This window comes from Harmonia axyridis, chromosome 2 (assembly GCF_914767665.1).
Source record: "Harmonia axyridis chromosome 2, icHarAxyr1.1, whole genome shotgun sequence".
NCBI classification, from domain to species: Eukaryota; Metazoa; Arthropoda; class Insecta; order Coleoptera; family Coccinellidae; genus Harmonia; species Harmonia axyridis.
This window is the reverse complement of record NC_059502.1, coordinates 36,122,569-36,146,448: the sequence shown is the minus strand read 5'-3', so window position 1 is coordinate 36,146,448 and position 23,880 is coordinate 36,122,569. Positions and strand designations below refer to the sequence as shown.

The 23,880-nt window shown below is 30.5% G+C and overlaps 1 protein-coding gene across 2 annotated transcripts; it reads right to left on the bottom strand.

Moving 5' to 3' along the window:
- Positions 1 to 148: 148 nt before the first annotated feature.
- LOC123673238 (zinc finger protein 37 homolog) lies at positions 149 to 23,666 on the bottom strand. 2 transcript variants are annotated; one of them, XM_045607711.1, is made up of 5 exons: positions 6,761 to 7,629; positions 6,468 to 6,671; positions 5,540 to 6,412; positions 3,223 to 3,467; positions 149 to 1,503 (listed from the first exon to the last, which is right to left on the bottom strand). In XM_045607711.1, the coding sequence occupies exons 1-5, from the start codon at positions 7,449 to 7,451 to the stop codon at positions 1,222 to 1,224; spliced, it is 2,295 nt and encodes a 764-aa protein (XP_045463667.1). In that variant the 5' UTR covers positions 7,452 to 7,629; the 3' UTR covers positions 149 to 1,221. The 2 variants fall into 2 exon arrangements, with proteins under 2 accessions (XP_045463667.1, XP_045463666.1); XM_045607710.1 differs by lacking the exons at positions 5,540 to 6,412; positions 6,468 to 6,671; positions 6,761 to 7,629 and adding an exon at positions 20,243 to 23,666.
- Between the last annotated feature and the right edge of the window lie 214 nt (positions 23,667 to 23,880).

Genomic DNA, 23,880 nt, shown 5'->3' with positions numbered 1-23,880 from the left:
CCAGATGGCATTGTTAACTTTTTTATTATGAAATTTTTTTTATCTTGAAATTTAAGATGTTGTCTTAATCTAACTTTGAGTGCCCAATGTTAGCATAACCAATTCTGAGATTTATTCAATTCATAGGATAAAGCTACAAAATTAAACATTAAAATTAAATTATGATTTATTCTATCATGATATTACATCATTGCACAACCAAAATCAACATTACACACAATATTTTGGGCTTAAAAGAAAAAAATTTCATCAAGGCACAAATTTTTTTGGAAGGCACTTTTTAGATTCAAATAAATTCTATACTAGAGATACCTGACTTACAAAGAAACTTGTTAAATTTAAGATCAATGTTTGCCAAAATAACTATAGAACTTCCATAGTCGGATATCTCTTGATTTCAATGAATGATTTGTAAATATTTCTATCATACTAATCACACAGAACATGTACATGCCTAAATATATATTAAATAAAAATCTTGTAGACTCGACAAAATAGACCCATGATTAGAAATGATGTATAAAATATCTTCTAAAAAAGTAGCATAAAAAATAATGAGAAGACCAACCACATAAATGTAATGAAACAAGTACATAAACAATTAATTAAATCAATAGAAATAATAGATCTGTTAATGAATTAATTATTGTGGTATGAGCAATACAAAATTGCTAAAAAAAATGACTATTTGAAATCGCAAGAGAAAATATTATTATTCATTCATTCAGAAATTATATCATGAAAATCAAGACATGTACATAATACCTTAAAAGGATTTTTAGGTCGATGAAAGAGCAACAATTATATACATTATTTTCATAGGTAAAATTTTCTCAAGTCACTGATTTCTTTTCAATGTTTTTGGCATCATGAATTTAATAAAAAAATTCAATAACAGTTTCAGTTTTGAAGAGGTATAAATGATAACACTAAATATATACCAGTAATATGATGTTGATTAAGGAAGCAAATATATTACTTTCGATGCATTTCTTGAAAATGTTGAAAAATTACATTGATAAAACGTAAACAATTTGTTTCCTAGTCTAATCATAGGATAAAAAAATTCTCCAATGTATCTTGTTGAACAAGTAAAGTAATAAGAGTTCAAAAATACAACTCCTGTAAATAAACTTCAAAACAAAAAAAATTCACTATATATAATATATACACAGCACCTTCATTCACTTAAGTCATAACAATCACACTTCATATTATCCTTTACGACGTAGTAGCTGATGTGCCGGGAACAGGTTCATCAACAGTACTTGATGAGTTTCCTGGATCCTCATCTAAATCATGATGCTTGCGAAGATGTAGCTTCAGTTGACTATTTCTGATGAATGTTCTTGAGCAAATAGAACATCGGAAAGGTTTTATAATTGAATGGGTGAGGACATGCCTATTGAGAACATCATTTCGGCCAAACTTCTTTTGACATATTACGCATTCGTAATTTTTTTCCTGGGTATGTGTATACAAATGCTTATTGAGGTTATATGCCTGTGAAAAAAATAAACTTCAAAATCATGTTTAATTGTGTGAAAGTAAAGGTTTATGGAAGTTTAGTTTCTGGGTTTTTTCTTTTGAAAAATATGTCTTGTTTGAAAAAAAAAAGGTGTTGGCAATGCACTTCCCTAACATATCTCTTACCTTACATTTTAAAAAGAAAATATTAAATCCTTAACCGTTAATTGTGAATCATAATATGAAGTAGTAGTACTAGCCGTTTAAAAAACGTCCGACCTTTCCGTCAGAACCTGTACAAGCTCTTTTTTTCTTCTGAATATCTGATAATTCTAGGATCATTATCGATTATTTAAAATATTTGTCTCATCTAACACCAGCAAGAAAGTACCATATCTCAAGAAGAAGAGTCAAAAATAAGTATAAACCTTAAACAAGATCACATATGAATTTCACACCCTGAAGATCTAGATATTTATAATTTTCAGCTTCTAATTACTCACTAAATTAAATTTAAAAATATGTTTCAATTGCATATACAAGTAGATTAGTGAATTAAAAGGTAGATTGGGAGCAGCCATCTAAGAAAACAAAATTTTTGTTTAAAACGTTTATATGGAGAATTTGTTATGAATGCTTGGAAAGTTTTGACATGTGGATTATTCTCATCCCATAGATGAGGATTTCTATTACAAAAATCATCATTAAATAGAATACGAGTAATCAACTTTTTTGTTATTAAGTACCCAATGACAGAAACTTGGTTCCAATTGTCTTAATAATGAAAAGGATTCAATTTTTCTGATTTTAACGTTTAAAAGACCATGTGAAACATTCAAAGCGTTTTCTATTCTTCTGGTACTTTTTGTTCGAGGCTCAATACATGTTAGGTTTGAAAAACTTCCATGTTGTCTTAGGTAATAACTCACATTTGTAAATATTGCTCTATTAGGTATTCTGTTGAAATTGAAGGACTTCATTTCGCAAATTTCCCTCGATACTTTTCTTTCAATACTTTGTTACAAATTGAAATAAAAAGGTTGAAAGTTTTTCAAAAAATTAATTGTTGATACTTATTTTTGCCGAAAAGCAACACTCAGTTTTCATTTTACGAGATGGCTAAGTCATTTTGTTTTGAATTAAATTCTAATTTCAAGAGAATTCACAGTTTAATCATGCATTAATTGAATTTAATTTAAGGGGGTTCCTTGGACTGTGATCTATTGGTCTGTTGTGCATACTACTAATTAATATTTTACACAGAGTAGATAGAAAGGGTTTTAGGATAAAGAAAAGTGAAACAGGAAGGTATAAAATACAAAATTTCAGCTGATAACATCAAATGTCATGACGAATGTAATAAAAACAGGACCGTATTAAAAAAAAATTGTATAACACATTTTGATGGGTTGGATTAAGAGGACAAACTGACAAAATTTAAACAAAATAGAACAGCTTATTCCCAAGTTATGAATATCAGACATTTAGATGAATCATGAATCATCCTGTATCAGGAAAATTAATGTCTTAGGTTACACAACAAGCTACTTTTCTGAAAGGGCCTGAATGACCTGCATTCATCTCAAGCTATGACCAACCGCCCATGTAACACCCTGCATATATAGATATGCAACAAATAATCAAGTATTCCATTTGCATAAACTCACAGAATTGTAGAGTAGTCTTATTATTTAATATATACATATATTCATCATATATAAACCTATATATCAACTTTCAGTAAATAATAATTACCTGTTGAAATCTCTTATTGCAAATGTTACAAACGGAAGGTTTTTCCCCTGTATGGACTCGAGTATGTCGTTCCAAATCACAAATTTTTTTGAATTCTTTTCCACATTCTTCACACTTAAAGACTTTGGATGGAGGCTTCGTTGGGGCAGGTCCTTTCTTCAAAACATGAACAAGTTGATGTTTGTCCAATTGAAATGATGTCCAAAATGTAGCATCACACTTTTTACAAGCAAATGGCATTTTACCTAAAAATAGATGTTTTTCAAAAAATTATAATTCTATTATTGGTTGGTGTTGAAGATTAAATAATATGATATAGTTCATTTCGAACTCTGATACTAGTGAAGAGATTCACTATTTCAGTGTCAGAAATAAATCTGTGAGTAAATATTTCAGCAACAAATTAAATAGAAAAAAATTATAAAAGGCGCAATTCAATAAATAATATAAAATAGCCACTGATATTAAAAAAAATTATAAGCTGAATAAATGTTTACTATTACATATGACTAGTTGGTGTTAAAAAAAGTGCAATATTTCTAGATTACAGTGGACTCTGCATTTATACCTTAGGTTGGAGTAGCCAAATTCACTGATCATTTTACAACTATGTTGTCATGTTAAAAACTAAAGGTTATAGTTACCTTTAGTTATGATTAATAGCGCATTTATGTAGGAGCATTCTAACACTGCCCTGATTCAGACAATTTCAAACTTGGAACATGCAGGAAATGCGAACTTTTATATAACTGCACTGGCATGATGATTATGTAAAGTGTTCTGTGATTATTTGCTGTCATTTCAGTAATATTTGAATTTGAAATGCTTTTCAACATAAAACGAATACATAACCAATAAATTATGACAGGACTGCTCGCGTTTAGCACCTTGGAAAAAGTAAAATATTCGAATTGACAGCGAGTGCCATCACCATAGACATTTGCTCTATCCCGGAATAGTGCGTGACCAGCCAAACAAAATTAACTTGATGAAAATTTGAATACACTATATGGTCACTTTTACCAATTGCAATAGTTTTAGCTGAAAATAAATAGGTAACAACTAAATTTAAGCAAATGAAACTTGCACCAAGATGTAGTCAGCTAATAGTATATTGTAAAACAAGTTGCAGAATAAGCTCCTTTTCCAACACAAATGAGAAATTCGAAAATGAGCGACGAAAGAGCGCTCGTTTTCGTACACGTGAGTGTTGGAATTGCCTTCTGCAATGAATATTATACGATATTATCTCTATTTCGGTCAAGTTTTGTAAAATACTGTCAAAATTCAATGAAAAATTCAGATTAAACATCCTAGTGACTTTTATGTTGTATCTTGGTTGTAACTGTTACAAAATTGACAGATTATGGAATTCGAATCTTGTTTTGAATTTTGAAATAATTTATAATTATACATTAAATTAGTGAATTATGTGTGACGAAATCGATTTAACACCACCAGAATCCAGTTGCAAATCATTTCACCATATCCAAATTATATTATATTGACATTTGAAGTGTGTCGAAATTTTATAGAATCGGAAGTCAATGTAGACAACCACAAAACGAAAATATTTAACTGACAAAAATGCTGTAATGAATTCATTACAGCACTGTTTTGAGTACTGTAATGAACTCATTATGATACTGAAATAGAGAAAAATAGGTACAATACTTCCAATTCTAGCTGTAAAATATATATGGATATTTGATAGTTCTAAAGTGTAAAGGTTGAAATTGGTTTAAAATTTTGACATGTTAAATGTAAAGGAACAACTTTGTTACTGCTTTTAAACAGAAATATTTATTATTCTTTAACATACAAAATTTGCTTTACTTTGAATCCTCTCAATTATAAATGTGGGACATGTAGTGTATAACGATAAACATCATCTTATTCAACAAATTCAGCCAGCTCAGAAGGTGAATAGTCTCGATAGAACATCAGGCAATGGACAGAAATGTCAACCATACAGATTTTTAGGACTGATGCTAATAAATTCTTGTGGATCAACATGATTGCCAACATTCAAAGGATAGGCACCAACTGAAGAAGACTATTGCACACTAGATTCTGTACCAAAGGTTTTCATCTCCATTTAAAATGGAATGAAAACCCAAGATAAATTTAATCTGTATGGTCAATTAAAAGTTTCAAATTTAATAGTTTACCTTTTGAAATTATATTGTATCGAGCCAAAAATTATTTTTTTTACAACCAACCCCGACAATAGATTTCTGAATTAATAATGCTCTATTACCAATCCTTCAATAAATTGCGGTAGTTTGGCTTCATAAGTTCATTCTAGAAAACTTACCTAATAGATACTTTTTATTTTTTATAGCTTTCAAAAATAGAGGAGGCAAATTATCTCTTTTGACCTTTATAATTGTAGGTTCAGTTAACTTAATCTTTTTGGCAGATTGCTTTTTTTTTGGCCTCTTTTTTCTTTTATGTTCTGGTAAAACTTTTGGACTGTTTTCAAGCAGATATTCAGCTTCTGCCATTTCATTTACCATTCCTATAGAAGCATCATTGTTTTCAATTTTTTGGTCATGACTATTTTCTGTATTCACTTCAATTTCTATTTCCCCTTGTTCAGACTCTATTGATGAAAATATCACAGAATCTTCATGTGATATTTGAGAATACTCGTCTTGATCCTCTACTTGATTCTCCTCATCCTCCAATTCATTTTCTTCATCCTCAAATTCATTTTCTTCATCCTCAAATTCATTTTCTACATCCTCAAATTCATTTTCTACATCCTTCAGTTCATTTTCTTCATCCTCTAATTCGTTTTCTGCATCCTTCAATTCATTTTCTGCATCCTTCAATTCATTTTCATCATCATCATATTCTATTAGTGAAGATAGTTCATAGTTTTCATTACCCACTTGATCCACCACTTCTATATCACCATCTGTCAATGATGATAATTCAAATTGTCCATTTGCTATTTCAGAGTACTCATCTTGATCTTCTACAGGTACACTATAACATTCTAGAAAACTATCTTCAGATTCCTCAATTTGCTCTTTTTTCATCTTTAACCTGGATCTAGTATTTTTTTTCTGTACTGTCTTTTCATTGTATGTATCTACTTTTATTACATCACTAAGTTTTTTCTCATCTTCTGTAATATTTCTTTGCATAGCTTTATTTCGATTACTTTTCCGTAAAGGTTTATCTGAAAAAAAAATTTAATACAAAAACCCTCCATTGAAAGTAAGGCTTATATTTACTTTCACTTCCATCATTTGGTTTTCCTGATACTTTTTTTCTAGTAGTTCTAGTAGTTTCATTTAATATTGTTTTCGAATCTGGTAAATTATTTTTTACAGAATCCAGTTTTTTCGAATTATTCACCTCCAAAATATTGTTTGGTTTAATATCAATTACATCCATCTCTGATTCTAACTCACTCAAGTTCAATTCCATTTCGTAACCTATCAAAAAGATCGAAATGTTGAGTTTGCTCATTTAATTGTGCAATACATATTCAGATATAAAGAACTTTTTAGAGCCAGGAACTTACCTTCTGCTGCCATATCATTAAATAAGATTTCATTTGGTATATTTATTTGTTCTAAAGTACTCAAACTCACAGTACTTGTATCTAGATCAGGTGAATCATAATTATTATTACTTTCGTCATTCTGTTCCTCCAAATCTACTTCAACATTTTCACATTTAAAATGTCTATTGTTCATTTTTTCCACTTCATTGTCAAGACAAATATTCACAACTTCAGCTAGTGATAAATCTGGTGATTTGAGAAACTTTTCTTGCAGTTCTCGGCTTCGTATTCCTGCTATGATTCTATCTCTGATGAGACGATCCTTGAGAATACCAAAATTGCAGAAACTTGCCATTACTAATAAATCGTCATAAAAGTCGCTAAAATATTCGGAAGGCTGCTGGACCCTGGTGAAGAATTTAAAACTCTTATAAATTTCATTAGGTTTAGAGATGCAGTGATTTTCAAAGGCCTCGATAACTAAATCATAATCCTTCTTTTCTTCTGGGGTTAAATTCAAGATTTCAAAAATTTCAAGAGCTTCTTCTCCTGCTATATTCAAGAAAATGTTTACTTTATTTTCACTATCTTTCTTGTCTAATCCTGAAGCCTTCATGTAAATATCGAATTGTTGTTTGAACTTTTTCCAATTTTTTGAATCTCCCTGATAGTTCAGGGCATTTGGGATTTTGAAAAACGAATCTGCCATTTTGACATAGAATTCACTGGATTACAAATTAAATGAACTTATTTTATTCCTAGCATGCCCCATTTCACTCAGAATGTTTGAACTATATTATATACAACAATTTACACGAACTCAAAGTGTCACTAAACAATTGTCAATGAGAATTTCCGACGCGATCAACTCGGCCATAGAATTCAAACGTCAACAATAATGGTGAACTTATATGCTGCCAACATAACATATTTAGAGACAAATAAACTATGGAGAACGAATGATGCATCACGACAACATGAAAACGAAAAGGCATTTCAATAAGAAATTGTACTCCTATAATATTTTTACAAGATAATGATAATGACATTGAAAGTTATTCATGCCAAAAATTGATAGTATGGATTTGCCTGAAGCTATTTAATTTTCAATTCGAAATTCAATGTAGGTACCTAATTTATGGAAATATTGTGAAACGTAAGATGATTATTCTAAATAGTTGACAATTGTTTTTTAAAAATTCGAGAAAAGCACTGACTCGGGTTACGGGCCTTTAAGCGCTCGTCATTCATGCGCTATTTTTATAGAACACAAAACAGTTGTATACAGGGTGATTCACGAAGAATATTTCAAAGAAAGATTAGAGATAAATATTTGAAATTTTATAGTTAAGCTTTGTTGGGAGAGATGAATTCTTGGAAAAAAATTTCAGATTCGTCTGGCTTGATATCAACTTTCGTTTTTTTTGATGTAATAACTCATTGAATTCTACATTGCTTTAATATATCATTTCCATATTTTTCCAGAAAATTTGTCTGAATTCTGAAAAAATCCTCAAATTCCCTCAAATAGGGCTTCATTCCAATGTTAATAACTTTGAGATTTTTGCATGAAAATTTCGAATTTTCTAGCTTCTATCAGGAAACATAGCAATGCTTCTCCTCCGTTAATTAAAATTTCAATTGAACGTACTGGATGTTTCGATTTCAATATCAAACTGAGACATGACAAAAACCTCAAAACTCTTTTTTTCAAATGAGGACCCATTATTTTTATTGGTATGGTGAAATATTCGTCAATAAATAGAATATAAGTGATAATACATACATATTACTGCTCTGAAATGCTTGTTTTCCGAGATATTATTCAAATCTCATTTTCTTCTGAAGAATGGTCTTATTCTCGTATACATTATGGAAGTTTCATCCATTCTTCAGAACTCATGGTGAAAAAAAAAAGAATAGAATAATTAATGTTATGCTTTAAATCTTAAGTTCCAGACGGCCACTGTTTTTTTCGCGAGAAGGAAGTGCATTATGTCTTACAAATTTCGGTTGAAATAATATACCAAAACATAGGTAGATATTATTTTTCTATCACAAGAAATTCTCAACATATTGGTTATCCTACTTCTGAATTCGATGTACTTTTGAAGCCCGAAATCATCATCCGAAATCACCACCGAAATCATCATCGAAATCCCGAAATCATCTCCGAAATTCCGCAATCATTCAATCAATAGAGGCAATGACGTTTGTTTCATATTCAGAGGTTAGGTAACAGTTTTAGCGAGATTTTCTTTTCTCGAGTGAATCAAGTAGAAGTATTTAGAAAAAGTGTGTAAACGAGGAAAAAGGCAAATTTGGAATTCATGATTCCAATGAGTTCTAATAGAGATGCCGAATTTGACGATACAAAGGAGATCGGGGTCGAGCTGAATATACAGGGTGTCCCGGAAGTAACTATACATACTCTTATCAGAGGTAGAGTAGGGATAGGTGAGTAGGTAAGAGGTTGACTGATAAAAAATAATTTCTGTCTTTCCTTGGAAAACTACATGGAAGTTTTTATATTCATGGAAATAATAATATCAACATAAGAACAAAACTTGTCTGCGGAATTTATAGAAATTAGGGATGTTATTGACACATGCCGAGATTGAGTCAGAGAGATATTAATATTTCAATATTTCAGAACCGGACTCATTATTCCTCATTTAAAGTATTCAGGTTAATAATATTACTTTGTATTTCGAATTTGAAATCATTGTTTAGATTTTCAAAAAGAGCATAAATTTAAGTTGTCACATCTAACATTCTTGTTTTATGAATTTTTGAAATTTGAACAAAGTTCGAAAAATTTAATTCATTCAGAATAGAGGTATCTTGTGAAAATCCTGAATGAATATAAAATCTTCTCAAAACACAGTGAACGTCTATAAGATGGTTAGAATATGTTAATATATGAAATAATTCATTCACAGCAATACAAAACAGGAGAAAAATATGCTCAAAGTTGAATTATGAATTCCTCGAAACATATTTTGTGGTCACTTCTATGCTGAAAACATATGTACTGACAACTGAAATTTGATACATGTAGTTATCACTTATTGGTTGTGATCCCATATATTGTTATAAAATTTGGAACTATGAAAATTACCAATTCGAAAAATAGAGCATTTGCTGATATCATTTTGTGTATTTGTTAATTGTAAGGGAAATAGACGAGGCTCAATTCGCCAAAGATGGTGTATTTAGTAATGAGATTTCTGACGATCGCTTGGCAAGTTCGGTTCATCTTGACATCTTACAAAATATTTGACCCGGCATGCTACAAAGCAGTATTACATGAATATATTTTCAACATAATGGGGCTGGACCCCATTTTGGTTCAGAAGTGAGAAATTAACTTGACAATACTTATCCATATAAAGAGATAGGTCGAGGAGGTCTCGTTTCATGGCATTCTCGATCTCCAGATCTTAACCCACTTGATTATTTATTTTGGGGAAAATTTAGGGATATGGCTAATGCTGAACACATCCAATCTAGAAACTTGTTGGTGAATTAATTAATTAACTGTTGCGATATTTCAAAAAATAAAGGCGATATGATTAGGAAGGCTATGATAATTAAACATAAGCAAATGGTTTTCAATTTTGACAATTCTTCAAATAACTTTTACTGAATTCCGATATAAGAAAGTCATTCGCTTGCATTTCGATGTTTTTCATTTTGTTGTTTCATTTTCAATTGAGTTTTACGTTTCATGTTCATTCATTATGTGAATAAATAAAGTTTTTCGAATTTTGTACAATTCCAAAAATCATTGAAGAAGGAATGTTAGAATGAAGCATAATTTATGCCCTTTGCGATATCAAAACAATGATTTTGAATTCGAAATACAAAGTAATATTTTTAATCTGAACACTTTAAATGAGGAACACCTTAAATCTAGAATATTGAAATATTAATACCTATCTCTCTGACTCATTCTCGGCATGTGTCAATAACATTCCAAATTTCTATAAATTCCGCCTACAAGTTTTGTTCGTATGTTTATTTCATTATTTCCATGAATATGAAAACTCTCCATGTAGCTTTCCGCGGAAAACGGAAATCACTTTTTTTAGTCAATCCGTACTCTCCTAGCCCTACTCTACCTGATAAGGAGCATGTACAGGGTGGACAAATTTCGATGTTTTAGTACTACAACTTTTAAACCAGAGGAGATAGACAAAATCTGATACCCCATTCTCGATCTCTTTTTCTGAGAAACTAACAAGGGTAGATTCGAATTTTGTAGAAATGAGTAAAAAGCATAGAAACAATCAGATTGACAGAAGGACACTGCTCTTGTTATAGAAAGCTCAATTCTTCTGTGCTCATTAACAGTTGAAACCATAGAAATATTGGGACTCTTAGATAAAAAAGGTTTTTGACCATTTTCTGTTATTTATTTTAATACAAACCATACGATGTTATATATTTTTGAAATCAGGAAAAATTAAGCTTTCAAAAAATGGCACAGAAATCTAGTGTTCCCATTTGAAAAAACATAACTTTGGGTCATAGCTTAGTAATTAAAGACCCTTTCGAAAAGACAAGCACGCCACTGGATTCTACGTAAAAAAGTGCCTGTATAATGTTTTAATTTCAGAGCTCTATCATCAGTATTGGCGGAGATATAAATGTTTTTCGATATCGCCATTTTTCCAATTTTCGCTTATAACTCGAAAAGAAAAGAAGGTGGCCAAAAATGAATACTACCCTTGTTAGTTTCTCAGAAAAAGAGATCGAGAATGGGGTATCAGATTTTGTCTATCTCCTCTGGTTTAAAAGTTGTAGTACTAAAACATCGAAATTTGCCCACCCTGTATAGTTACTTCCGGGACACTCTGTATATGATACAGAAAGACACCTATCAAGCGATAGAACCATACGATGAAGAGGAATGACAGAAAAGACAAAAAAAGTAATCGTAATTGTGTTATTAATATAAATACGATCATAAAAACATAAAAAAGGAACAGAATGAGATAGCAGTTAGATACTACTGTTTCTTACACATAATACAATTTACACTGGTGTATAGGTCGTGGAAATCTAAAGATGAAAAATATAAAATCAAAGATCTCCAACAAGAATTGAATAATTAGATTTGACCGAATACGTACGATATTGAAATGATTGAAAAAAGTTTATTTTTCAAGCACAGTTGCAAGGACCATTCCAAGGAGAGAGGATATAATTCATATGAAGAATACTTTTAAACAGATCAAAGACTAATTATCAAGCTGGAGTATACCTAAAGTAAAAGATGCTATATATGTATATTATTTTGTTAGATTTATTTTTGTTATTCATTTAAATGGAAGTTTTGAATTGTAATACCACCTGTTTTCGTAGATGCAAAAGTTTTCTTATATACTGAGTTACTTATTTTGATAATAAAATCATATTTTCTCTTCGTGAAATGATTTTTTTTTGTAATAATCCGGAATATTTTGCAATCAGATGAAATGTCGGACTCCAGATGAATGATCTATGATATCTGCCCAAAATTCAAAAATTGATATTTTGTTGCTCTTTCAAAATGACGAACTATCGCATCTCAATTTGTTAAAATCTTGACTGATTGGCAAATTTATTTAAAACTAAATGTAAATGTCGGTTACAAAAACAAAAACACCATATAAGTAAGGGTCGAAGAATATCCTCATATTTTTCTATATGAAATCTGTTTTTGTTAGGAGTAAGAGTTGAAAATCACAAATTTTTTATTGGAATATTTTTAATAAAGATTGAAAATCATTTCTAATCATCCAAAATCACCCGAAATCATAATGATTCCCGAAATCGATGCAACTTTAACACATTTTTTTTATAAGGTAAATAGTTTGTTGGCGTGCAGACAAATTTTCAACCTTGAAAAAGTACATCCCTGAGCGGGACTTGAACCCGTAACCACCGAATCACTAGTTCGTTGCTCTAGTCCCTGAGCTACCGAGGAGATTGAAAATTCTCCGCGACGAGGAACTACTAATCGCAGAATCGAGTGTTAGTATGTAATGCCTTACGAACTATATAATAATTCGCAAGGGTTGTGAAGTTGAAATGTTAGTAAGTACTCAATAATCATTCTGATTCCATTCAGTACAAATAGGTGAAGAATACTCTAACTGGGAACTGGTTGAAAGTGGAGTTCCACAGGGATCAATCTTGGGACCAATTCTTTTTCTGGTATACGTTAATGATCTGCCCGCGAATATAGAACAGGTGGATGTGGTTATGTTTGTGGATGACACCAGCTTCCTCCATTCGGCCCTCAACCAACGGGAACTAGATGATAGCAAAAGAAAGACATTGGCGGATGCTCAACAATGGTTTAATGCTAATAGAATGAGGATGAACCCGGAAAAGACACAATCATTGTGCTTCACACCTAGAGACTCTGAGACAAACTACCTCAAATTCCTTGGAATTCAAATCCAGTCAGATCTAAAGTTCTCATACCATATAAATGAACTTGTTAAGAGTCTCTCTAAAGCAATCTTCTTCATAAGAAGAATGAAGCAGTTGGCCGGCCAACAGGCAGCGAAGGTGGCTTATTTTGGCTTTTTTCACTCGGCTATTTCGTACGAAGTACTTGCTTGGGGAAATATGACAGGAAGGGAGCGCATATTCGTCAAGCAAAAAATGGCTTTACGAATAATATGCAATGCAGATAAAACATCGAGCTGTAGACATTTATTTAGGCAGGAAAACATCCTTACTTTGACATCCTTATTTATACTCGCCTGTGTCGCCTATATCCATGACCATAAACATAGTTTACAGCTCAATAACTTCAACCATGGGTACAACACCAGAAATGCAAGTAAGCTCATCATCACCCACCACAGACTAGCCACGACCCAACTAAGTATAAACCACCAAGCGGTAAAAATATATAACAGCCTGCCGGAAAGATATAAGGAACTGTGCAACAAAAAATTACGGAATGTACTCAAGACAGAACTGGTGCGGAAAGCCTACTACAGATTGGAAGAGTACTTCACAGATCCTATAAATTGAAAAAATGTATGTTACTCGTGTAGGAATGTCCATTGTTTTATATTACCTTTACAAGTAACGTTATCTGACTGCTTTGTATAATTTTAATAATATTTATGTATATTCATATGCCTGTAATTTGTGTATATTCACATGCCTGTATATACCATTGTATTTATGACTCCCCATGTAATTTTGATGGGTTAAAATGGTAGGATCTTTGTAAATTTACATTGATTACTATACAAATAAACAAATAAACTTTTCCTCTAGCGTCATCGACAAATTTTTTCGACTTCAACTTATTGATTCAGGTATCTGAATCCTTCAGACCAACCGGACAAATTATGCCTAAAAATAATAATTCGAAAATGATGGATTATATTATTTTTTCATCTTTTATGTGTATCTATAGAATTCTTGACCAGAGCTGTTTAATTGTAAATATCGTTGAGAAGCAATAATCATTCTTCATCATGGAACGGTATTCGAGTGATATAATCTTCGATTTATTTATGATGTATGGTGAAAACGGCAGAGTACTTGGAAAAGTATTGAACTCAAAATATCCACATCTACCATCGAGATAGAATAGAGGGGAAAACGACATCACGTGACTTAATGCGGTACCACTTCGCCATTTTGGATGTAGATCTCAGTCAACTTTTGACCAATAACATTTCATAGTAGTGAACAGATCCGTATTTACAATCTTTGCATATCCATCTTCACCATACTCTAAATATATTATAATTTATATGACAGGATATGTTGTATATTATTTGAAACAAAAAATTGTTTGTGAACAATTCTTAGACTGTTTAAAAAGTGACGAACACAGTTTATTTTTGTATTCCTTCGTGAAAGTTTACTTAATCCTACCCTGATCTTTCTCCAATTTTAGTAATAGAATTAGCCCCGCCTACTGGTCACTTTTTTCTAGCACGATAATAGCTCCAAGCGTCTCCTGTCTACTCAATCTCGATGACATCTACCCCGAATGACGGAAGGAAAATTTTATAGAATTTCGTAAGGCATAGTGCAATCCCTTCGCGCGAAGAAAACAGTGATCATTTGGATGAAAATAAATACAAAAAAAAAATAAGCAAAATATTTGGTTTTATACCAAATGCATATACAATGAGGTGTTCCTGAAATATATTAATCTAAAAATCCAGAATAAAAGCCAAGCTGCTTACAGAGGAAGTATTTTTGGAAGAAGGAATACAGCCAGATAGATGCTATAATTGATTCTGAATTGACACATAGACTCCATTTTATCGAATTCGATCATTTGGATCGCAAAATTAGGGAAGAAATTGCTTTCATAATTCATAAAAAATTTGTAATTCGGAAAAAGAAATTACTAAATTCAATCAATAACAAAAATAGTTACACTAATAACAATATTTTAGAACATCAAAAATATTCGAATCATAAATTCTACCCCAAATTTATTAATCTTTCTGAAACTATATTTACCATTAACTTTTTGGAAGAAGGTTTCAAATACAATGTAGATTGCAATTTTCAAAAATCTTTCGAATATATGCAGCTGTGGGTTCAGAAATAGTCAACACATCTTAATCAATCAATAATAGACAAAGTTTAAATTTAGACAGACAAATAATAGCTAATCAGATCAAAAAAAAAAAAAAAAGATAACCCAATTCCGAGCACACTAAATTTGGTAAAATCCTCGGCAAAATCAATCAAGTTGAAGATCAGCATCAATGATGTTGTCTACATCCGAGCTGATAAAGGAAATACAGTAATTGTTATACACAGAGAAGGTTATATCAATAAACCCATTATTGAAGTCAGATGAATTCAAAATTATTAAGAAAGATCCTACAGAAAATTTCCAAAAGCGAACTGATACTGTTTCACGATATATCAAAATACATAATTATTTTGATCAACCCTCAAACACGGAAACTTTATTCAGTGATAAAACTCCATACAAAAAGTTACCCAATTAGATCAGTAGCATCATTCATTACCTCCCAATGGCTATAACCCTACGTTAATTGATAAAATGCTAATACGGAAACAATAACATGGTTGCGATAAGTTTGTATTGCCTTCAGTGAGTGAACAAACCAAAAAATGTACATATAACTAACTCAATATTTCAGAAAGAATTACAACTGCTTCTTTGCTACAGAACGGTCAATAGTTTAGGTAGTATGTATCATAAAATATAATTGTATGGTAAAATTTGATTTCAGGGTTGTTTCTGAATATATTTATTGTTTAATGATTTAAATTGTCATTTGATATGCAGGGTAAATAATTAAATCAATGAAAAAAAATATAATAAAGATCGGATCGAAAAAGATATGAAATCAGGTGTTTATGAGTTAATTTGCAATAATTGCCTAATGCTATAAATTCATGAACATCAAAGGAGTCACACTAGTGATAAAACCGAGAATAAAACCATTCAGCAGAATCTGAATCAACTGAAAAAAAATGTTATTCAGGAAATAACACAAATACTTAATGAAATTTAGAATTTTGAGGAAAATTAAAAAAATGAATAAAACATAAATAAAATAAAATAAATAATAACAAATGTATGTAAAAAGGTTCGAGAATTACTTTACTTCTATATGATAATAAAACTTTATATGCCATATCTAGGAAAAGCCAAGAAAAATTCTGGATTGGAACATCTTTCAATAATACATTTTTTATTTATAAAAAAATGAAGATGTGTTGAAAAATTTGTATTTAGTTTTCTATTGGAAATAAACCCTGATAATCTTTCCCTTCGATTTATACACTCAGTATTATTCACAAAATTTCAATTAAAACATGAAAAGTTATGAGCCACGAAATAATAAAACATTTGGACACTATCTATATAAACCATTTCGAAAGAAAAACCTTTTTGTTTTTAAAATATTATCAAGAATTGATTCATGGAAAACTATAATTTTTGATGAATCAAATCAATCTGAAAAATTGTTTGTACATCTTTTGAAATGAACAACATCCATAAAAGACAAGTAGGTACCTGAATATGAGATCCAAATTGTCAGAACATTTGCAACTATACTATTTTTTGTAAAAATTGTTTTAAGCATTATTCGAATTAAAAACGAAATTTTCGAAATACCACTTAAGTTATAAGATCTGTTGATTTCAAACAATAATTTATGAAAGGCTAGAATTTTTGAAGAACAAAATCAATTCCATTGTTATTATTATTTTGCAGGCATGGAGTGATATAATTCCAAATGTATTGATTTTTCGTAGCAATGTCTGTCTAAAAGTTATCAACGAAAATGAAAAATTACCTGTAACCAAGTAGGTAAAAAAAGCATTGGAATCAACGTTCTGCTTTTGCATGGTGAACTTTCAACAAGAAAAATCCAGGATCAAGAAGAAACAATTATTTTCAATCTGTCCTGGAAAATCGTTTTTACGCAGACTCCGTTACCATGATAACATGAGGTGGCGATTTTCATTCGGGTCAAATCAGAGTGGAAAATCATAGTTTCATGTGGATAATTGTAATAAGCCATAATACCTACCTTTTTATTTGCTCATATCTCACAGAGTTATTTGTTCCAAAATCCGAATAAAATTTATCGAAGAAAAATTTGGAACGTACTGACGTAATGTCAGGAATTTTTGGGCGACCGTTCGTTCATGAGCCAATTGAATCCTTAAGAAACCATATAAATGTTAGGTATACATATATGGTCTCCAAAAGTGCAATTTTGTTTTTCTAAATTTTTATCGATGTTTTTCTTGAATTTTTTATGATTGTGGTTATGCGATCAACAAGATATTTTGCACGAGGCTTTATATTGCTACTCTACATTCAAATGCAAATCTTCATCTGGAACCAATATTCAGTTCTGCAAATAAATTGCATGTAACATTCTACATCTACATACATACAATACAAAACACGTGATTTACAGAGAAAATCAAGGATTGTAGAAAGGAAGTACACAGGACTTTTTTTGTCGAGTTACGTATTGTTCGACATAGGCGTAGATCGAGTTATACCGGTCATTCTTGATTAAATTCGACTTACACAGGTAATGAGATATAGAAGTAAACCAATTGAAAATTTAAGTTATAGAGGTGAAGAATAGTAATATTTGTTCCTTATAGTAGGACTAGATCGTATACATATTTGATTAATTCAAATGAAAAATGAATTGCCAATAGAAAATTTCATAATGAAATAGACCAACGACTCTGTGTGTTGACAAATGCCAATTGACAAATTCTGAATATTTTAAGAGTTTCTCTGATGGTGAAGATTCAGATAGCAAAACGCCAAAAAAGTTAATTTTCAAAGTGTTATTGTTCGTTTCTTTTCAGGCGACCTTTTTCCAACCTGAAAACTCCTGATAAATTATTATATGCGCAGGAGCATTTTATTCAAATTTTTTGAACTTGTTTCAGCAACTGAGAGTGAAAACTCTAAATAATTTTTTCGTGAAAATTCCTATCTTCTGAGAGGTCTCTCAGAGGCTAAGGAGATTCGCGTTAAAAAAAATTAAACAAAAAATGTATGTCGTACAGCCTTTACAAAACTTAACAACAAAATTTAACTCTATTAAACCTCACGATGCAATTATTGCATCATTAAATACGCTCGATTCACCGACACTTTTCGACTTGTGCGGCAGGGTTTGGAATTAACTACCGACTTCGAGTTATAGAGGTAATTTTTGTGTGTCTTCGACTTATAAAGGTAAAAATGGTAAAATATATCCGTAAAATCATTTCGAGTTATGCATGGAAATTCTTTCGGTTTGGACAGGTTTTTCCAAGGGGATTGAAAATAATTCGATTTATCGAGGATTTCGAGTTAACGAGAGTCCACTGTATTTCATCACTCCCCATTGAATTAACGACATAGTTCATACAAAGTCTCTCGAAAATATCTTGCCTGCCGCATTTCTAAAGTAACAACAAATAATCCAGAACCCAGTTACAGCAGTGAAGCTCGTCATTTTTTTTATTCATTCAAGAAGTTATTAGTCTAAATTAAATTAGAATGAAAATATGAAATATAATATGAAGATATTTCCTGTCTCTACCTACACGGGTAGGTATAAGTTCTATTAAATCGATATTTAATTAAAAAAAATGTAATATAATGAAATACTTAGTTAATAAAGAATTGAAATGATTAATATTCATGTATTTATCAATGATTAACAAACATTATATGGCGTGTTTTTGACTGGGATTACCAAAAAGCCGATTTTGTGACCTTTGACCTTAAGATAAGATTTTGATAGTACCCTAGTACCCTACCATATGTAGGTTTAGAGACAACTTTTAGGATGCTAAAATACATGTTTATAGCAGGGTACCTCAAAATCAGAGGTTAACTACTAATTTGACTTGACTATATTGAAAAATAAGGAATTGATCAATGAAACACAAAATACTAGTTTGTTCGATGAGATTTGTTAAGTTTTCAGCCAGAAATTCGTAATGGTACGATATAGTTGTGCAAAAACAAACTGGTTACCATAAATCTATTTAATTCTTTGACAAAATGGATAGTAAACTTTGAGTGTAAAAGGCACTTGTGACCATTTAGGGTCAATTAATTTCGTCAATTTCTTTTAATGGACTTTTCAAATTATCAATCAACCATACATCACTGACATGTATTGATACAAAATACATATCACCCTGCAAGATTTATTTATATATATTTATTCAAAAAACACAACTCCATGTTAAAACAACAACTTTAACTTTAAAAAACAAATTATATAATTTAATATTAAAAAAAAAGCTCCCTCATTTTTTAGTTGATTGAATAAATAAAATTGTCAATGCAATCCGTTTATTGCTTTGTAGACAGTTTTCAATCTACAATAACAATTTTATATATTTGTTTAGTGAGTTAGGGAATAATAAGGATATATTGCATTGCATTTATTTATTGATGTTAGTAATCACCGAGGAAATCGCTCACTAGCAATAAGAAACTAAGATAGTAGTAACTGTTGTTTATTGCCTCTAAACAAATGGCCATCGACCTAGGGTCCTTCAGCCGGAATAAAGATAAATTGAAGGATTTAAAAATACAAGAAACGCGCAAAATGGTGAATGCGTCGGTTCGCCATAATCACTACATATATGCAATATCGTTCAAAGCTCTATAAAATATCTAGCTCCAAGGAAAGCTTCAGACAACCCATTGTAACGTGGTAATCAAATAACTCAGCATGAAACATAATTGAAATCAGCACAAAAACAGAAATCTATTCTGTGCTGAATATTTTATCCTTACAAAAATTTTTTTCATGGTATGGATTAATTAGAGGATTAATTTTTAAACATCCAGATTCTGAATGATCTTCTTGTTACATGAATAATCAATTGAACCTCTTTAATTAATTTGCAAGGTTCGCACAAAATCTGTCAACATAGATGATACTCTCTAAAATATTTCTTAGTGATTGAAATAAAAACTGAAAATGGACTTACCTTTATGTATTCGAAGGTGAGCAGCTAACATCTCCACATCCTCAAAAGACTCATCACACTTTTGGCATTTATATGGATTATCCACCTCATGAATTTTCTTATGAGCTCGTAGTTTTTTATAACTCTTAAAGGACAGAAGGCACACATTACACCTGTCAATTCTTTTGTATGGTCCGTATACTGGCTTCCAGTTCTGACTGAATTCATTACTTAGTTTACCAGTTTCAACAGTTGCTTTAGAAGGTGTGTTATTTGATGTAGAGCTATTATAATCTACATCTTTGAGTTCTGGTTTATCTTCACCCACTTCAAAACCAGACTTATTATCTGATGATTCAACAGAACTTTCAATATTCTCAGGTATATTGTTCAGTCTATTATTATTGATAATTTCTGGTTCTACTAGCTTCTTTGAATTATTAACTGACATATTTGAACTCTCTTCTTCAGTGGGAGTTACTGTCTGGTTTTCAAGTTGAATTATTTCCGAAACATGCAATTTTTTCTTTTTTGCTGATTTCTGCAACTCTTCTATTTCTTCATTCGATTTATCATCAAAATCGTATATCTTCAATTTTGTTTCTTTATTTTTCTGTAAAGTCTCAATTGGCGAAGTACCTAGACTTTCAACAACCTTTTTTTGTTTTGAATTTTTGTTTTGATTTCTATTTCGTGTTTGTCTTTTTCTCTTCATACTTTGCTTGGTTTCAACATCGTCAATTGTAATATTTTGAGAAGTATTTTCAACTTTTGTAGTTTTTCTTTGATTAGTAATCCTTCTTTTTTTGGTGATCTTATTTATATGCTGATTCTCAATAGGTACATCCTGATTTTCTTCAAGAGTATTTTCTGCAAACATAGGATTTTCATTGCTATTTTTCAATTCCGATTCAATCAATGATTTTGGAACAATTATCTCTTCTTTTTGATTATTTTCGATAACATTATTTTCTTGCAAGTTATTCGAAATCATTCCTTCTAGTAGCTTTTGTCCTTCATCTTTCAGAATATCATTTTTTTCTTCACACTCAGATAAAATATTGATACCGCTTTTTTTACTTTTTCTTTTAGGCTGATATTTACGAGTGAAATTGTCTCTTATTGAAATTATTTCAGAAGGTTCAGATTGTGATTGCTGTCTTCTTTCTCTACATGTTTTTACCAGTTCGAGAGAGTTTGACACTTCATTAAATGTTTTATTTTCAATTTGATCAATAGTTTTTTCAGAAGATTCAATTTCTTTTGAAACAGAAACCAATGTTTCATTTTTCAATTCTGTACTATGTAAATTAATAGATGAATCTATCAGTTCGTTAGTGGTATTTGTATTGACAATTTCCATTTGAACTGCTGAAGTTACCACATCTGCAGTTTGTTCTTTGATACCACAATTGAGAATTTGATCTATAAATTGTGATTCCTTTGTTTTGGATTCATTTAAGGGTAATTTAGACCTACTACGAAGGGTTCTTTTGTTGATTGACAACTCCTCTTTATTAACATTAATAATTTCGGAGGAAAGATTTGTCATATCATCTTCAAAATTTTTGTTGGGTGAAATATCGGTTATCTTAGATTTTTGTTCCTCAGAATCTGTCATTTTTGTGGCACTGGGAATAAAAAAATCAGTTATTTTTCTTGAGTTTGCACCTGATGTATTTGAATTCATTTTCAATCTTTTATGATTTCTTGGATCTTGTTTTGTTGAAGAAGCTTTATTATTATTATTATTATGATTAGGTATAATTGAATTTTGTATTTCTACTCCTGTAATTTCACTTGTTTTCAAATTAGTTATTTTAGTGTCAGGCTCGTTATTATTGATCATTTTGTTACAATTTTTCTTCTCTGATTCCATTTCACCTTTACTAGGAGAGTCGGTTACAACCAAATCTTCTTCACCCATGTCAACTTTATTCTCAATTTCTTCGTCATGTTTAATCTCAATATCTTGAGATTTTCTTTTATGTTTGGGATCCTCAGACTGATTTAAATCACATATTAATACAGGCTCTGAAATTTCTGTACCCTCTTGTTTGGCATCTAAAATTGCTGGATTCTCTGATTTAGGTAATAACTGATTTTCAGGTTGAATCAGCGAATTACTAATGGATACAATTTCTTCTTCAGGAATTAAAGCCTCTAAATCTTCTACAACATTTTGATCAATTTCTAAATAGTCTTCTATCTCATCATCTTCAATTTCCAAGTAATTCGTTGTTTTAGCAGATGCTATTTTGTTGTAAATTTTTTGTTCAGTAACTACTGCTTTGGAATCATCATTTTGAAATGGATTGAGGTTTATAATAGAAGACAATGATTGATAAGATTCAGCAACTTCAGTTTTTTTTTCCAACAAAGGAGAAATTTGCTTTAGTTTTGAATCCATATCATTAACTTTTTTAACTTCTATACTTTTTTTTTGTTTCAATCGTCTAATAACATTTTCTACAGCAATATCTTTCTCTTCCGCGTGGTTTTCAACATTTGAATTGAATTTATTATTTTTCAATACATATGGACCATTATCCACAAATTCTTTGATAGTTTTGGCTGACATAGCTGATTTTTTTGTTCAATTATTATATATATATATATATATATTATATTATTATATATACTTTCTTTATTTATTTTCAATGATAAATTTTTATAATAATGAATTTATACCTCCATACAATTTGCATCAGCTCTACAACTCATTTCCAAATTACTGTGTTGTTTTAATATTGTTATTTACTCAAGAGTTGATCAACAATTAAGAAATTTCTTTTACGCAGTATTTTGTTATATCAAATTAATACTTCGTTGTCAGCCCACAATAAACATATCCTACGAGTAAACTATTCTCTATTACTTAAAGCTTACTGATAGTACTATGTTGGAGATTTTGTTCTCACCTTGTTATTAATTTCCTTTTTCTGGACCTATTTTCTCCTTTGTTAACTATCGAAAGTTTAAAATCAACAAGAAATATATTAGGCACAGATTTTGAACATAAGGCACCCAAGAGAATACACAATAAGAGTTGATTTTCTTCTTCAGATTCAACACTTTTACTATCACGTAAATTATTAAAAAGTTTTAAAATTAATAAACTGTTAGTTTTCTTTATAAATAATATTGAAGATTTGTTTAAGGCACTTATGGTTATATTTTCTCCCATCATCCTATCCCAACCTACTTGGCTTGGGTTAGGTTATTTTGACACATAATCCAAGAGACAAACTTTGATATTTTCATAAGAACAAACATAAATTGGTCCATATTTCAGGCACTTTGGCAATGAAGCCTAACTACACAGCACAAATTTCAGTTTATAACAAAACTACAGTTTATTTTTAGAATTCAAATAAGGGTTACAAAAAACTTAACAACTTGTTGCGCTTCCACCACGATTTTGAGTTGACTTTTACATATTATGACTTTTATTTGTCAAACGTTAAAGTTTCCATTTACTGCAACAAGAGGCGCCACCTTGAAATAGAAATATGTATAGAAATTTTCTGACATTCCGACAATTGATAATATGATAAAATGAAATGTTTTCAGTGATTTAGTTAATCTCATTAAAATGACTGATTCAATAATAAAATTTGAAAATATCATATGATGTTTATTCATATTTTCAATAGTTA